Genomic DNA, 18,802 nt, shown 5'->3' with positions numbered 1-18,802 from the left:
GCTGCCACTGATAACAGAAATACAACATTTCTTAAAGCGCTTTTTCGTCAGTAAGAATCGTTGTCATATTAAAAATTACATTAACGATAATGTTATCTATTTGCAGGAAGACGAATACTTTAATTTTATCTTTAAATTTCTGAAATACAATAATTTTAGAAATGTGCATAATTATTACTAAAGTAATATAACAAATATTACACTGAATAGGGAATAAAGCAGTCTGAATCTCCAAAATGTATTAAATTACGATTATTCCTCATATAATTAATATTATTCTATTTCAGCATAGAATGATTTATGTGCAAAAAGCAAAGCTCGATTATTTCAAAGAAGGAACGCAATTCGTGAACAACAGGTGCTCAACGGTAAAGGAGATGGAAAGTACAAGAGGGATAGAATGGAAAATGCGCAGGTGTTTGTCGATTCACGAACACTCCACGCAATTCGACATTATCTGGGGGGAAAAATCTTTTTAAATCGGAACTTTACTGAAAGTTTTTGAGCTGTTCGAGATAGGGTATGCAACAATATAGGCTTGTTGATAGTAAGTTGCACAAGAGGTTCCGACTGTTTCTCTATTATTGTAGGTGATATTAATTCTTTCCCTCTCTGCTTGTTTCTTGTCCATTTCTAGCGATGGGAACGACCTTATATTCACCACTTATTTTAAAATAAATTTTACTTTCACACATTTAACATTAATTTTGTAAACGTTTATTTAAGATTTACTATTTAAATGGAAATTGCAAATGCGATGAATATTTGATAACTCTCCTGTAGAAAAGTTCTTATAATTTGTATAATTGTGTTTGTGTGTCTAATTATGAGGTAGTTAAATTCTAATTTGGTCGATTATCAGTGGAACTATTTTTTGCTGGGATCATGTTCATTTTATCAAATAGACATATTTCCAGCTAATGTAGAGTAATAGCATTTACGATATAATATTACAACTTTAATGTTATTAGTGGTAAATTTATCATTAATCGTTATTACAGTGTTAATTTTTTATAATTTCATCACCATGTGATGAAAGTGGTCATAATATTTTTCTATAATGCTTAAATAGAAAATTGTGCAGAAAATTATTGTCCCCTTTATACCAATTGATTTTTATTTAACAAATTTTTATCTTAATTTTATACATTTGAAAATATTCAGTTTTCATTATTTCATCAAAAAGAAAAAAAAAAGTAGTAAATTCTTCATTTTTGAAATAATTGATTCTTAGGAACAGTCGATGGATACATCTTACTTATTTCTATCAAATATTATGTTACAGTATCTTTATAATATAGTGTTTTTCATAGCATCATTCTATATGTAAAATACATCATTACATCATATTTATTACTAATTATTTGATCACGTATGTATTATCAAATATATTTCTAATAATGAATATCCAATTCAGATCAATTTTTCCACACCATTGGAAACACCGCGTTAACACGATAATCTATATTTCAGGAAGTATCCAGTGCATTGTGTAACTGTCGTTTTCAAGGTCCAGGAGGGTATTGGTCCCATCACTATCCACATCTTTGGTCGTTTGCCAGCCGGCATGTGCGCGTTGCAATCGATTCCCTGGTCAACGCATGCCCTGCTTGCTCGTTCTTCGTGGAAGACTACTCAGTCGGTGGCACTGCTGCGGCATAACAGTACGCGCCGAGTAGGAAATGGTCCATAGTCGATAATCTTTATCCATTGAACGAACAAATCGCATCAAGTTCTCTTGTTTCTAACGCACGCGGTACATACCACAAAGGTCGAAGGATCACGGCAAGGATGTGTTAAGGAGAGGAAGCAACCAGGTGTCACGCCCAGGTAAGTCGAGAAAGAGACACGTTTCTTGCCGCTACAAAGCGACATACAGGTCCGCAGGAATAAGGGTGAGACGGAGGGGGAGGGAACGTGACTACAACCTGATGCTTCGGCCATATAACTAGAGACGTGGTCGGTGATTCGCGGAATCTTGCCACTTTCGTGGAAAATTAAAGGAATTGCTAATTTACGCTCTGTTCAAATTCAGGATCGAGTAGATGTGCAATTAAGTTGTTCATTTTTCAACTTACAAGATAGAAGGTAAAAATTATTGTTGAAAGGAATGATTGTTAAAAAGATACAAAGTGAACAGCTGTTTTTATTCAAGCATAGGTATGGTAATTGAGATAGAAGTAATTACTTGGGGGTACGATCGGAAAATTGGACCGGTTGGTCGAGATTAAATTCTGGATTGTTGCGCTTCAGTAAGCTGTTTTCCGATAACAGTGCTGTAACTTGTTTTGTTCACGCTCCGATATAGTTTGATTATAGGGGTGTATACATACTGTGATTGCGTAAACGCAGCTCTCGTGTCGTTATGCAAAGGTGTACCGCACCCTTTATGAAGCTATGCGGTATCCACCGGCTCGTTGTTTCAACGTTGATTAAATTAATATGGTAGTTATGCTTTTTGGATGATCTTGATGAAGCTCGCTGTTATACCTTACTATAGGTTCACTACGCTCACAAGAGAACAGTTTCGAGCAGCTAAGATATAACTCGATTACTCTAACAAGTTGCCATGTACCCAGTACCGTAGTCCAAACAGCTTGTACACTTTTCTGTGGTGTAATACATATCGCAAATTATTTTCCATTGTGAAATTGAAATTTTGTAAGTGAACAGTTTCTGATTCTATTTTAGAATAATTTATAAATCATGTATATTCGTGTCAATAAGGTCGTTTATAATTGTCATTCATAACATTGTTGATTATCACGTTGAAGGATATACACATATATATTAGGAAGAACATTAAGAAAAAACTAGTTGGAAAATCTATGAAAAGATTGCTTTCTTTTTTTAAATTTGGTTCTGCTTTTCAATTTATTAAGGTTGTTAAAACAATAATTACAGATAATTTATATACTAATATAAATATTAAAAGTACAGGAAAATATAGAAAATATCGAAGTAAAAAGTATTGAACAGTATAAACGAATGGACAATGAAAACAATAATTATCATCATAATTACCAACATATAATTAAAGAAGAGAAAAACTCGTAATTGTACTCTATTTTTATATGTAGAATGCAATCTCTCAGATATCCTCTGGTTCGCTTGCTCTTTTTTTCTTTTTTCTGCCTCGTCTCATTAAAAATGAAGATCTACGCTTTTTCATTAATCGAGGGGAGCATCAGCTCGGCCTAGCTTAATGAAAATAACTATGCTATCGACTATGAACCATGAACTTTCTGAAAAAAGAAACAATCTTTCTCAACTATCTTCGCACTATCTTTGTTCCCGTCCAAGCTATCCTTGTATTTGTTCATTTGCAAAAAGAAACATAATGCCATTGTTATAAGACTGACATTGAAAGAAAAAGAATATTCTTATGGACTTGCCATATTATAAGACTGAAATTGAAAGAAAAAGAATATTCTTATGGACTTATCTACTTAATCTTGAATAACGAACTAACATGCATATGTGTAATTGTAGGAAGATCTATGGGCCGTAAACAGTGGTGGCGAGGAGGTTCGGTACTGTTGGTGCTCTTCATTCTCCATCACGTAATTCTAGGTGATGGTGATGTCGGTAAGTACTACACATTCAAGATTATTCCAGCAATCGAGATAAAGTTTTCCTTCAGAGGGGGTTGAATAGCTGGAGAATCACTTTCTAAATCCTTGAATGTCTTCGCAATAAGGAATAAACGAATCTCCCTGTCATAATAAACTCTTAATTCCGTTTGAATGGCTATCTGAAAAATAATATTAAAGTAATATAGTGTATCATACAATATTATGTAATATTGTTAAACAACGATGACTATTTTTAGTCTAGAATTTATGAAAAACAACGAATGTCTTCGGCATATAAATCTGATAAAACTATAATGAATATTTTCTACGTAGAACTTTTTTAAAATAATGCCAACAACGAGTTTCTCATGGAATTTATGCAGCAAATAATTAAAAACGGCTTGTTATAAACGAGGAAAATTAAATAAGATGACATTTTAAATTTTATGCAATTTGTCATAAATTTTAGTATAATATAAATTGTTATATATATATATATATATTTCTAACATATTTGCAATGAAAATGAATGTCATATCCGAAAAGTTGAGGGAATATTATTATGTTATCCTCTAACTGCAAAAGAGGATATTCCTGACTTATCCAGTTTCGAATAAATAAATAAAGGAAATAAATAACAATAGGAATGAAATTTTGCATCCTGTTCATCGACAAATAAATATTTAAGAAAGGAAACACAAATCTACCAATATCCTGACGGACTACAGATAGATATTTTCACTGAAAACTAAATTTAAAGCAACATGTTCAATCAACACGTTTTATTTTATCTTCGGCCATCGAATCAAAAATTTGTATCGTATCAATTTTTCCCATTATATTAAAAGCGAGAATCAAAATACATGCCCAATATCATTGTATAAATAGTAAGGTACGAAGGTTACTGCTTTACAAAGGATGACTTTTATTGCTATTATATAATACCTGTTTTATTTAATCATATCTCGCTATTAGCACCTTCTCTATGACATAATACAATACACGTCGGATTTTCTTCTTTTATTATACTACAAAAAAATTAATAAAAACGTTGACAAGACAGCAGCGTTAGATATTAAAGCGCAGAGGGAAATACTGAAAGTGCAAAGGGGATAAATGAAATTCTTGATTTCATACCTCATGGCCCTCGCGTTTAGAAAAACTCGGTGTATTTATTATTTCATGCTCTTATCCTCAGCGTGATCGATATTTCAGCGAAAATTTCATTTCTCCGATATTCTTCCTTCCTTTTTCTCAATTCAAACATTTCTTCTGATGGATATTTCTCGGAATACCACGAGAATAGAATAATATTTCAATGTCATCTGCAGGAAAACTTCTATTAATGAAGATTAACGAAGGTTTAGAAAAATATAGTATTCTTTAATTTATCGCAAATAGATTCGCTAAAATGGAATTGAATGAAGATTACACAAGTCATAGAAAGAGCCAACATTTTTTAGAATATGGATTGCTATGGACAGTTCCAGCTGGAAATATTAGTTATATTTTGTGCGATAATTTTAATTAATATACGTCTTTCTCTCCCTTTTCTTTTTTGTAGTTTTCTTTCTTATTCGTTTCTTACTTTTCATGCCTACGTTATTTTACCACAAAACGTGTTTTAAAATCACGCGTGACATTCTGGATAAGGCTCTTGCACGCGTGTGTAAAATGTAATTATTAAATGACGAATATGTATTTACACATAATATTATGTAATTATTCAGAGTTCCAACTATACGAACGTTAACAATTTAATATTTTATAATTACTAAACATTTGAACTACTTGAAACGTTTAATTGTTCGAACAAATTTCAAATATTTTGTTGTTTTCAATAGTGAATTTTTTTAATTCAAATTATTAATCATTGAATTTTTTCGAAACTCGACGTCTGATAATTTGAAATACACAAAAGGATGCACGAAGAATTCGAGAAGAATTTTCAAATTCTCTTTTTACGATCTTTAATATTTAAAATTAAATATGATCAGTAAGCAAACATTGAAATGTTACAAGCTGTTACGATTACTATAGAAAAGCTAGTGGAAGTTTTCGCATCTGCTTAACTATTTTCATGGCAAAACTCCTGAAATTCAATTTACTTATGAACTTCGTTTGGACATTTCAATATTATTTGCAAATTACTTTGTCTGTACTTTTCCTTTTTTTTCTGAAACAAGAATGTTAAAGTAACACGATTAGCATTCATCTTTTTTGAGATGTTCGCAAGATGATCCTTGGAACTTTAAATTTCTTCTTCACAGGCTGTAATTCACTTTAAAATAAAATTTTAATTATATCGCTTTATTATTTTAATGCTCTTTTTAAAAGCTATAATATTAGTACACAGGTAGATATATTTGTAATAATATTTCTTTGATATAGTGTTGGTTTATACTATCCCATTTGAGTCTTATTTCTATCCTTACTACTAGTAATTGACATCACATTATCCTAAATGAAGTTATGCCGTCGTAGTACTCGATGCAAATTCCTCTAATTTTCATTGCACACCGTATGAAATATTGGAGTCTCTTTACGTCCCCTTCGGCATTCGCTTTCATAATTTGCCTGTTTTTTTTTATTTGTATAATATTGATTACTCTCTGTTATCAAAGAAAAAAAATGCTAACGAATATAAAGAAATCAATTTAAAAACGTTTTTGTTTCAGAAACAAAGATATTACTTTTTTATTACCAGAGCAGAAAAATTCTCTTTAAAAAATGGCATAATATCCTGCAGATATCCAATAGAAAAAAAAAAAAAACGAAATCAATTTGAAGCATTGTCCTCTCCTAAATAAAAGTATCGCTTTCTCATCGCTAGATTTGCTGGAGAGTCTCCCTTCCACCGAAAAACAGAGTAAGGATAATTCTCTTTGCAATAAAAAAATGGATAAACACAAAGTTTAAAAACGAGAAAGAAGAGAAAACGACAGTAGTTCCTGAAAATTGCCTCTCGATCTAAGGTCGAAAGAAGAGGAACTGAACTGCCGATAGGATTTTCTCGTCTCAACAGTTTCTCCGACGTCTCTTTTCCCATGCAGTAGCACCTCGTTCGTCAAATTCACTTGCCATCGATTTTCTATCCGATACCTTCTCGTCGTGTCTGTTATTCACACACGAGTATCCGATCAAATATAAGCTGTAGATGGGCTTATTTACTCGTAACCTTGAAAATTCGTTGTTTCTTCCCGGGGCTGGATTGGAAGGATGAAAAAAAATAAAAATAAAAAGAGAAGGAGGTGATATTCGATTTTCGCCCACCAGCCATCCACGATTATCGAACCGTACATCCCACGCGACCACCGCCTTTGCAAACTTGCTTCCTCTCCTTTGCCCTAGATCCGTTTCCACTCACAACTGCGACCCTTCATCGTTATTCTTCGTCGTACCTGTTTTCCTGCTACTCTTTGTTTACACCTGCTTTCTTGCTATTCTTCTTCAAATTTTTCTTCGCTCTTATCTCGTTGTTTCTATCAACTCTTCGGAAAGGAATTAAGGGAAGTGCTCTTTGTAATTTTAAGTAGTAACGATGGTTCCTCGAGAATGTTTCTCTGTTTGACGAAGATTTCTTCGCTATTAATTCTCGATCGTGACGCTCTTTTAATGCGGGAATTCTCTTAAATCCCTCTGAAGAGATCCGGAATCCAGAAATTAATAGATTGAGAAACTTCAGTACCATGAAGAAATATGTTATTATACAGCTTACACAGAATGTCGTAAAGTACGATATAAAAATTTATATAATAATATAAAAATGTTATTTCGTTTTACATCGTTTTTAATAGAATGATTGGACAAAATGGTTTAATTCAGTTTGAATATAAAGTTCAGGATAACAAAATTTGTACAGCGTATACCGTGTAAATTACGAAAGATTGAGACGATTTGCTGATTAAATTTGTGGTATTAATGTTACTTGTGAGATGTAAAATGTAGAATCGTTGCGTCGGTGTAGTTAACGCGAGGCAATTCTCAGAAGAACTCAATTCTAAAACGAAGGTCAAGGGAAATGAAACGACGTCCGCCTGTTCCATATTGCCTGTTGGGAAGTTAAGGAGTAATGAGATCTTATCAAGGGAGGAAATTTTAACTCTTTTCCCTATTTGACCAATGTTGAAAAGCTTCTTAAAACGGCTATACAAATAGGTATGTAGGTATATACATACTGAAGATTTATTTTACTGTTTTACCTTTTATTATACCATCACATTTTATGTAATAAATATAATATACAGTATATTAATATCTGTAATTAGTGTAATTTATCATAACGTTATAATTAAGCGTACATTATTTTTATGTAATAAAGTAACTGTATATAATTAATTAATAATTGAGTTATTCAGAAGTTAGGTGAACTCCATAAATCAAAAAGGTATAGAAAACACTGTTTCTTTAAATTTATTTTAAAATTAACTATTACGTGCGTCGTCTTCTATCATCATTATTCGTAAACATGAACTTATGGAAGTAAATCATTTGTTTCTTGACGATCGAACATTAATCCTGCAGGTATTTATGCAATGAAATTAAAAATGAATAAAAAGTGGAGTTGATCAGTTTGACTTCTGATAGCTTCAATTTATCGTTACAAATATATATTATAATATGTAATTACAAGCTACACGATATAAATTATACGCAATTAAATTATAGATAAATAATTAATAGATCGTGCGTTATTTTATCGTATTACGTATCAATAAAAACAATATACGATTAATTACAGTATTTAAAAGCATTCCAATAATAAACTCATGTATAAATTATCAATAAAACAAAGTAAATGCATGGATATTAACGTTTAATGTGGCAGATTAACAAAGTCTCCGTGTGATTATTCAACTCCTATCAAGGATTAAACGATCGTGCAGCCACGCAATGAAAGTGGGTTGTGCTCGGTATTCTAATTAGCGAATACGTTGCGATCTCAACTATAGAATATGCGGCAGAAAATCGCTGCACACATGATTATGACGTAAACATTTGCGTCAATGTATTATGAGTGAAAATAACGTAATTTTATTTATACCATCAACGCATTTAATATTCTTAGTAATTGTTACGTTAGTTAATGGGCCATAAAAAATGACGATTTTTGATCTTTAAAGTCAACTTTTCGTCGTAATTATAAAGTCAATTTTATGTGAAACAAAGCAGTGATACTTAGTATATTAAAATATGTAATACAGTTATATAATATATAAAATTAATAAAGAAAATATTGTTAATCGTTGCGTACATTAAGTAAGAAGAAAGATTCTATCGAATATAAAAATTATGATTATAGTACATCATAAAAACATAGTTTAATATATTCAACATTATACCGTGAACTTTTGTTATATATGATGAAATTAATATTTTTAGTAATCAGATCTTGCTAGTATTTATTTGCTAGTATTGTACTTTTCTTACATTTCATTGGATTTAATGTGACAATGAGAATATTATTTGAATTGGTTGCAAAAGGATGATTAATGAGGTGTTATCATAATCTTGCTCGGTATCATGTATTTAAAAAAAAAAACCTTGTTAATTAAAGCTTCATTAGTCTTCTATTGATACGTATAAATTCATGTTCCAGGGTGCCTGTTCAGTAAGAGCCTCTGCGATCCCCGAACGGAAACGTGCTACAATGGTAGTTATTGCTTGAACAATAAAATATATTTGTTTTGCAATCACTGGCTCTTGATACGAATAACATTCGATTATCCGTTTTAATATTCCAGATCTCGCGTTTGGCAAATGTTTGCCATTATACACTGACCTGAACGATGAAGATTATTATCAGTGAGTATTCACAAATAAGAAGCCTTTTTAGCAACAGAGATTTCAAAGGAGAAATTAAAAGATCGATAGAATTGGAAAACTTTGATCGAACGAATATTTTGTCTTACGTTAATTTTTATAAATCTATTATAATTTTCCTTATTTGAGACATTTAGAGCAAAGGTAGTCATATTTTTCTGAATTTATCGCAATATACTGTATTGCTCATACAAAAGTGCAGAAATTCATATTTTTTAATTAAAACCAGACAGTATAATAAAATCAGTCGTCGCATTGACAATTCCATGCTTACGTTTATTTCATAAATTAAAAGAATATATGTAAATAAAAAAGTAGAATCTCGGTGGAAAATTGCTTCACCTAGTACGTTATTTCATATTATATACATTTTGTGCAATTTTGCACTTTCAGATTTCCTATGAATGTATACAAAAACCACAGTCTGTTAATTTATGTTCATAAAAAAAGACAAGGTTTGGCCAAAAGATAGTTGGAACAGTCTGTATACATATATTTACTTGTTTTGTGATAAATAACTTAGAATGTTTCACTTTAGTATAAGAACCATAAGTTCATACTAATATCTTTTACGACAGTAGTAAGTACTTACATTTGCTGTCTGATCATAAACCGACTGTACTACTTATACGATGCTCTAGACAAATAGAATGTGAATTTCTACTTATCGAATTGAAACAATTAACGTTGTGAACATAAACATTTACTTGTAAAGCTCTTCAATTTAGAGGTAGCTAATATTTATTGTCTTTTTCTTCTTTCAGATATAATTTCAACGTTGACGAATTGGAACTGCTAAGAATGCAATTAGAGAGGCTGCAAGTCGATGAATACAAATGGTCTCATCCCTACACCCAGTGTATAATGCAAATGACCTTGTACAATTTACGCTACTGGTAAGATTAACGTTGTTAATATCAAACGATATTTATAATAAGCAATCATTAATACGACAGAAATCTTTGTGTTCTTGGAAAAAAGATTTCATAAGAATGTGTATAAAACTTTCAATTGTTAAAAATGAACTGGGTACCTGAGATTAAAGTGGAAGCATGGGAGGAATTGATTGAATATTTTAGAAGTATTATATAAATATCTACAAAATTTGCGAATGACTAAAAAAGAAAGAGAAAAAATGTTTTAGAATAAAGGACAAAGAATCAGCATGCTATTGTCCTATTATATTCTTGAATATTGTTCTATTTAGTATTATCTTTACTATTATCCTTTTTTTTTCATTTTTTATATCTTATAGGGAAAACTACGATCTTCGACTCTGTCAGCATTTAAAGCAACGTACGCATTTCGAAAACAAGAATGAAATCGACCAGGCCAAAGTAAGTTCATTACACCACCATAGCTGGCATGTTTTGTATCGTGACAAAATGAAAAGTTATGTCTTAACTTTGTAATAAAATGAAGAAGTCACGGTAGAATATCCAACTGTGAAAAGTAGATTCGGTAGAATCTTAAAATAACGTCGAAAAGTTATATTAAGTTATATCTAGTTATGAGATTCAACCTTATCAAAGTCTTTAAACAAAGATTGTGATAAACTATTTAAATTTAATGTTTAAATGAAAAATAGAATTTGTCAGATCCTTAATTTTGCAATACATATAATGTTAGAATTTTTTAAAAGAAAAAAGTCAAGGTTTCAAAAGTTTAGATCCTCGATTAAATACTACAAACTATTATAAAGTATTTAACCTGAGAGGAACTTTTATTTCAAGGTCTAGGTTTTTTGAAGCTTTGATCTTCTTTCAAAGACTTCGGTAATGAATCAATATCCATATTTTTCTAATGAAAATTTCACGTTCATCTTACACGACACAAAACGTATCTATTAATATCGACAACGCCTGTAGTAAAACTTTACTTTAAACGTTACCTTCACTACGTAACAATGGAACTTTGCTTTTGAAGGTACCCACAATAGCCATAGTAAAATTCACGCCCAACAATGGCAAGTTCAACAGCCAATTTGCCAATGAGCTCTACTACCCTCCTGGCACACAAAATCAGTATTTCCCTGATTCATTCTATAATGACGAATTCTCTCGATCGCCGTACAAAGAACAATTCAGAGAAATCGATTCCCAGTTCTACAAACCGAGGTATAATCCGAATTCTTACAATGATTATGACTCTTCGATGAACGAAAAAGATTATGAAGAAAATTACGACGAAAGTAATTTGCGTAAGAATCCAACGACTTTTGATGGAGTCGTTGAAAGATTGTCTCGAACTAGACGTCAACCTCCCTTGTATAATTTACAAGAATACAACAACAATGCGATGGAATCGTTTGAAAACGCTTTGAAGGAGAGGATATCGAAGAAACTTTCAGATCTAGAATTTTTAATTAAAGACGAATCTGAAGATTATTCCGATAAAAAGGAAGTTGCGGACGAAGGTCCGAATGTCGAGTATGAGACAGTGTTCTCGGAAAAATACAAACCTAGGAAATTTAGCGAGACACCGGACGAAAATGAGCGTTTTCTGGAAAACGTGAAACACAATTCGAAAGATAATTACGATAGTGATGATTACGACGATGTGAACGATGAAGAGATAGTGCCTCAGAAGGATGGCTCGTCGATGGAAAATGGAATTTATACCGAAGGAGGACTTATACAGGCTGGTGATAAAGCTAATGTTGATACTGACGGTATATTATTTTATTATTAGATTGTAGATGTTTATGCAAATGTATACTTTCATAAATGCAACTAAAGGAATAAGATCTAATATTATAATATGTATTACGTTTTATGTATTATTATGTATTGTTTTTGCATCTCGAAATTTCCTATAAATGCATAAACATCCACAGCATATTATAATATATGTACTTAGTTTGAGACAGTTGCGAGAAAAAGAAAATTTACAAAAATACTTTTCCTACTTTCAGAAAATGCATACAATTTATTTGCCGATGATATAAGTGAACTCCTTCGGAAGCACGGATTAGCTGGCTTTAAACGTGGGGATGTTAAGAAACCAGGACCGCCGTTTTCAACAAATAACTATGCGTTTAAAATTCCATCCCCATCCAGTAAATATCTTTACTTATGTAAACTGTTACTTGATATTTAAAATCTTGAATCATTATTTCCCGATATAAAGTAATATCAAATATTTTGCAGTTTCAGAAAATGAAAATCGTTCTGATTCTATCGAAACTGAGCAAGATGTAAGTCGTCAATCGTGCACAAAATTATTAATTAGAAATATTAATTAGAAAATATGAAATAAAATATTAATTAGAAAAATATTCATTTTTAGAATAATGTATTACTTACCCCATATGTGAAAAAAGAAGTAAAGCAACAAACAGATTCAAAATCGTACAACGTTGATCTGGATCATGTTTACGTTGAATTTCAGAAACCATTTCACAGATGGTCGGAAGGTGAACATGTCGTCGAGGAGGTAATAGTCATTTTTCGTAAGCGTACTAACTTTTTTTTTTTAAGAATAGATGAAATAAACGAACAATTTCCAGGTGGAAAAATTATTGGGGCTGTCATCTGGCTCTTTAAAAGATATTCGTGTTGGCCGTGCGGAAGTGACGTTCAAGGTCGTCAAAAATAATAAAGATTATAGCGCTACCGACGTAGTTAATAACATAGGTAATCAATTAATCGAATGACTAGATCGCGGATGCTTATTCGTTTATGAAAATTTAAAGATGCAAAAATGTAAATAATATGCAAAAATATATAAACCATTCGAAATTTAATATTTGGCAGGTGAAAACAATTTCTCTGCTTAGGTCCTATTTCTTTTGTTGTATTCATAAAAATATGAATTTGCATAAACATCTACTGTCTACTAGTAAACTAATAATCTCTAATAATCATAGAGTAATAAATCGCTAAATTAATCAACTGTATATTTTCAGACGACATACGTGGGAAATTGAAAAATTCTTTGGGTGTTGAGGTGATTCGTGCAGGCATAGGTGACAAGGTTCATCTTAAAACATATCTAGAACATAATATTTGCAATTATACTGTTTAAATTAATTATAGGATCACTCAATTGTAGAAAGATCAGAATCATAAACGTGATTCTTTGCTTATTTTAAACAGTGCATTCAAATACTTCGATAAGAGAATATTCTATGAAAACAAAAATTAATATATTTTTTTATTTAAAGATCAAGCTACCCGCAACGCTGGAAGTTGTTAAAAAAGCAGAAATGAGTTCGACTGTGTTCGGAGCAATAGTAACTGCAGGCGTCATAGCCATTGTAGCTGCAGTAGTCACATTGATAATCGCTCGTCGACACGCTAAAGCTGGAGCCAAATTGGCAGGACTAACTACACCTGATCCGGAAGCATCGAAGGACTACCAAGATTTATGTAGAGCAAGAATGCACGCTAAACAACCGGCAGATAAACCAGGATCGCCACGAATTACGAATTTAAGCAGGGAAAATGAGTCAAATAATTCGCCATCGAATCGATCTAGCACATCCTCTTGGGGAGAAGAACCGGCTCCTTCGAATATGGACATATTAACCGGACAAATGGTTCTAGTAAGTCGATATAATATTTTTATAGATGTTTTAAAGCAAGATAATGACACAAAACTGAGATTATTCCTTAACTACGGACATTCATATTTTTGTTATTACCACAAATGTACAATTTGTTATATATTATTATTTTATTTATTAAATTTCTGTGTTATAAAAATTAATAACATACTCGTAAATGTACTAATATGATTATAGTAAATGCTATTTTAATAATAGTGTTTAAGATTTTAATATACAGGGTGGTTGGTAACTGGTGGTACAAGCGGAAAGGGGGTGATTCTACGCGAAAAAAGAAGTCGAAAATATAGAATAAAAATTTTTCGTTTGAGGCTTTGTTTTCGAGAAAATCGACTTTGAATTTTCGCTCGGTACGCGTGCGGTACGTTATAACGGATCTCACTGTAGATCGTTGTCTCGATGGAAAAATTAAAAAAAAATAAAAAAAAAATTTTTATTCTATATTTTCGACTTCTTTTTTCGCGTAGAATCACCCCCTTTCCGCTTGTACCACCAGTTACCAGCCACCCTGTATATTAATATACTTTAAAAAATTTGAATTTTTATATTATAATTAAAATTAAGTTAAACATATCAAAGAAAACTATTACATATCATAAAAAGAAATATTGTAATTTCTTGCGCCATTTTATGCCTTCACTTAAGTTACTATATATAAATTATTTATATAATAAAATATATATAATTTATAAATTAGTATATTACATATTTTTTGTAAATTCCCAATATTACATATATTTCTAGAGTTACATGGAGGATCATCTAAAAAACAAGGATCGATTGGATCAAGAATGGGCCGCATTATGTGCTTACGAGGTGGATCCCTCTTCAACCGAAATTGCACAAAGCGAAGCGAATGCCAAATGCAATCGGCCTGGTGCAGCGATTCCCTACGATCATTCCAGGGTGATTCTAAATGATCTCGCTAATGTCAATAACTCCGACTATATTAACGCCTCTACAATCGTAAGTATTCTTAAGTTAATCATTTGAGACTTCTTCAGAATTCAAGGAAAACATAAATACAGAGTAAAATAACACATGCGTGGTTTTCATTTTAATATCGTTGAAAATGGAACTGAAAATAGAAATCGGTAAGTCACACGACAAGCATGGAGATTCTGCTGCTATATTCGCAGTTTTAATGAAAAAGCAATGCTTCCCTTAAAAACGCTTCCGCGTAGATTTTAATAGTATTAATAACGTTAGTTGATGGCAAATCGAAGCATGATTTAAATTATCACAAATATAGATATAAATTTAAAGATGGATTTAATTCTATAGAAAGTAATGGAATATAAACGTTTGTCAATTTTATACTCAACTTGCAATTGTTTTATTGTCATTAAGAAAAGCAATTGTTAAATATGTTGAATATTAATAACATTATTACTAAAAGTTTATATTTTCAACTACTTTGAATAGGAAAATAAACAAAGAATAAGGAAATGAATAAGAAAACAAGTAAATATTCAAATGCATTAAGAAAATACAATATGATATATTGTTTTAGTAAATATACATACATAATACAAGTATTTTTATGAACGTTTTCTGTCACTTTGACATGAATTTACTTGTAAATTTATATCTACATTTTGTGATGAACCTTCATTTCAGATAAACGCTATGCGTGCACTACATAGTTTAGGCATTAGTTTAAGTTCCACAAAATAGCTTTTATTAGATTAAATATAAAAATCAAAGTTTAATTATATGATAAGATTTGAACAATCCCTACATAATATGAAAGGTCACCAGAATCACATAATAGTTTAAAAAATAGTAAATGCGCTTGTTATATAAATCAAGAAAGCCGTGTGACTTGCTTCAATATAAGATTAATAGTAAGAAGATAATGTTTCAAACGAATCTTTTCTTTTTCTTTTTTAGACGGATCATGATCCTCGTAATCCAGCTTACATTGCCACACAAGGACCACTACCAGAAACGACGGCTGATTTTTGGCAACTAGTTTGGGAACAAGGCAGCGTCGTAATAGTGATGCTAACTAGACTTACCGAAGAGGGTATCGCCATGTGTCATCGTTATTGGCCCGAAGAAGGATCAGAATTATATCATATCTATGAGGTGCATCTTGTATCTGAACATTTCTGGTGCGATGACTATCTGGTGCGTTCCTTCTACTTGAAAAATCTACGTACCGGCGAAACAAGAACTGTAACTCAATTCCATTTCTTGTCCTGGCCCGAGAACGGCGTGCCACACTCCATCAAAGCTCTTCTTGAATTCCGCCGGTAAGTACCTTATAAATTCAAATGTTTATATCAGTATATATAGAATGTATCCTAATATCTATTATTATCTATTTTTAGAAAAATTAACAAATCCTATAAAGGCAGATCCTGCCCTATAGTTGTGCATTGCAGGTAAGATTTGTAATATATTATTTACATTTAACATATTATACATATAATAATAACTTTTTCTTTTGGAAAATAATTAACAATCTCATCTGATACGTGATGCATTGAATAGAAATAAGAAACATAACCATTTACAGTGATGGTGCTGGGCGTACTGGTACATATTGTTTAATTGACATGGTTCTAAACCGTATGATGAAAGGAGCCAAAGAAATTGACATTGCAGCTACATTAGAACATATAAGAGATCAAAGACCTGACATGGTTGCAACAAAGCAACAATTTAAATTTGTTCTCATGGCAGTGGCAGAAGAAGTACACGCTATCCTTAAAGCTTTACCTGTCCCCTCTACAGAAAAATCTCTTCCAGGAAATAATTCTTCGACGAAACAAGATCAGTAAGATTTGACTCGAATTCGAAATTGCAGTCGCGACGAGCAGAGGCAAAGAATTAATTACAATCTACCGGAGAAAAAATGGCCAAATATTTCTAGTCAACCGTAATCGCATCAAAAGTCTAAAGTCCCTGTTATATCTTTTATTTTCTATAACTTTCTTCTCCTAAATACTTTTGAACATATCTTAACATCATCTAAATCTATTACAAACTTTTAACGAACTTTGCTTTGACTATACTTCATCACAGAAAACATCGAATTTTAGACCCTTTAAATTATAAAGATATTGTTTGTTTATTTGTGTTACGAGATAAATATATACATATGAATTATATTGCCGAATAATTATTTTAAAGAAGAATTTATTGTGGCAATCTATAATATTTAATTATACATCTCGTTTGACTACGGCCTACTTGAATAGTCAAGTACAAGCATATAGATTCGAAAGACTGAGCTATGCAGCTGATGGAATTCTAAATATCGGCTAATAACGGAATCATTTGTACTGTGAGTCCTTATACACTTGTCTTTCGCGACACTCTGTCGTGATCAAATTTTAACGTAATTTATTGTTTTATCATGGAAATGAATGTTTACCTCCCATTATGTAGCTCAGTCTTTATGTAGTTCATTGCATTGTTAATTTCATACCATAAAAGTTTTATTTTAATCGGATTAAAAATACGTTGCTGCCTCTCATGGACAATTCTACTAACGTGCTTTACAATAGCTTTAAATAAGACACCAAAAAATATAATATAATTCTATCTGCTCAGTCAATTCTATCAAGTGTATATAACGTTGATGATCACATTAATTAAGTCACATATAATTACTGATACATTTAATTAAATTTTCGTATTTGGTTTATTGAATTGATTTCTTTAGAAAAGATTTTTATATACAAAACTTTAATGAAATTTTTATGTTAGTAATGCGAGAATCTAAATGCCCCACGTTAGAAATTGAAATCAGAATTTTTATACTATTGTTACACGTTCTAAAGAGAATGGATTTTAGTGGATTTTAATACGGCTATGACTGTTGCTTCCGTGAAATAAAATTTTATTAAACGTTAAATGTAAAGTTTCACGCGAGAACGTCGCAAGAAGCGCTATCTATCCAGTCTTTTTTCTATGCATACAGAAATAAAAATGATCGAGCTGCACAATATTCACATCATAATTAAGTATCGTCATTATTAACAAAAAGAATTATTATAAGAATGTTTTATTGATGTAAAATATGAACTAGAATATGACCATGTAACATAAATTTAATGTTTTAAATATCATGCAAATATGTTACTATGAACACGCTTCGTGAATGAAAAGTTTAATCATTAATATCGTGAAAATGATGTTAGGCGATATATAAAAAGAAAAATATACGCATACATGTTTGCACAAATTGCCGGTGTCGATATGACAAACCGTAAGTGGAAACGTCATCCTTGTTTTAAAACTACGGCTCTGTTCATTCTGTAGATCCAGCCTCCCACAGGATGAACAAGTTGTATTTGTGATTCCTTCCTTCTTTATTGTGCAGTACGATTACAATGTTTCCTTTCTATAGTTTATGTTTACGTTGCTTCCTTTTTTTGCTAAATAACGATTTAAAAGACAGTCATACATTTATCAGGTACTGCAAACAAGTTAGATTACAAAAGAAATAAATTTAATAATTACGTTTTCTAATACTGCTTCCATTTCTGAATAAGCTACATTTTAAAAACCAAGTAAGAAAGTTCAAAATCTTAATTATGACAGCTTATATTTTATGTTGGATTAATACAAGTGATATATTGTGAACTCAACGTGAAAGTTTGCTTAACCAACAGATATGTTTTATTAGTCTCTTTTAGCACAGATTCATATAAAAGATTCTATATTTTTATGCGAAGGGATGAGTCTACATAGAATGAAATAATATATAAATCTATACTATGTGTGCGCGTGTGTATGTTACACATACACTCAAAAGATGTAATACTATATGTGTTATAATATAATAAATCAGTCTATGTTCAAATCATAATATATAGTGTGT

General features: G+C 31.2%; 1 protein-coding gene across 2 annotated transcripts; it reads left to right on the top strand.

Moving 5' to 3' along the window:
- Window positions 1-1,609: 1,609 nt before the first annotated feature.
- LOC117209196 (receptor-type tyrosine-protein phosphatase N2) lies at window positions 1,610-17,964 on the top strand. Of its 2 annotated transcripts, XM_033450901.1 has the most exons (18): window positions 1,610-1,830; window positions 3,493-3,588; window positions 9,175-9,228; window positions 9,320-9,380; window positions 10,163-10,294; window positions 10,654-10,735; window positions 11,325-12,069; window positions 12,313-12,456; window positions 12,548-12,594; window positions 12,687-12,833; window positions 12,907-13,033; window positions 13,306-13,373; window positions 13,564-13,944; window positions 14,710-14,931; window positions 15,054-15,059; window positions 15,859-16,223; window positions 16,302-16,355; window positions 16,490-17,964. In XM_033450901.1, the coding sequence occupies exons 2-18, from the start codon at window positions 3,501-3,503 to the stop codon at window positions 16,752-16,754; spliced, it is 2,988 nt and encodes a 995-aa protein (XP_033306792.1). In that variant the 5' UTR covers window positions 1,610-1,830; window positions 3,493-3,500; the 3' UTR covers window positions 16,755-17,964. The 2 variants fall into 2 exon arrangements, with proteins under 2 accessions (XP_033306792.1, XP_033306793.1); XM_033450902.1 differs by lacking the exon at window positions 15,054-15,059 and having other exon boundaries at window positions 1,616-1,830.
- The last annotated feature ends 838 nt before the right edge of the window (window positions 17,965-18,802 follow it).

This window comes from Bombus bifarius, unplaced genomic scaffold (assembly GCF_011952205.1).
Source record: "Bombus bifarius isolate JDL3187 unplaced genomic scaffold, Bbif_JDL3187 scf7180000008166, whole genome shotgun sequence".
NCBI lineage: Eukaryota > Metazoa > Arthropoda > Insecta > Hymenoptera > Apidae > Bombus > Bombus bifarius.
The sequence above is the reverse complement of the archived record's forward strand: the minus strand, read 5'-3'. Positions and strand labels throughout refer to the sequence as shown.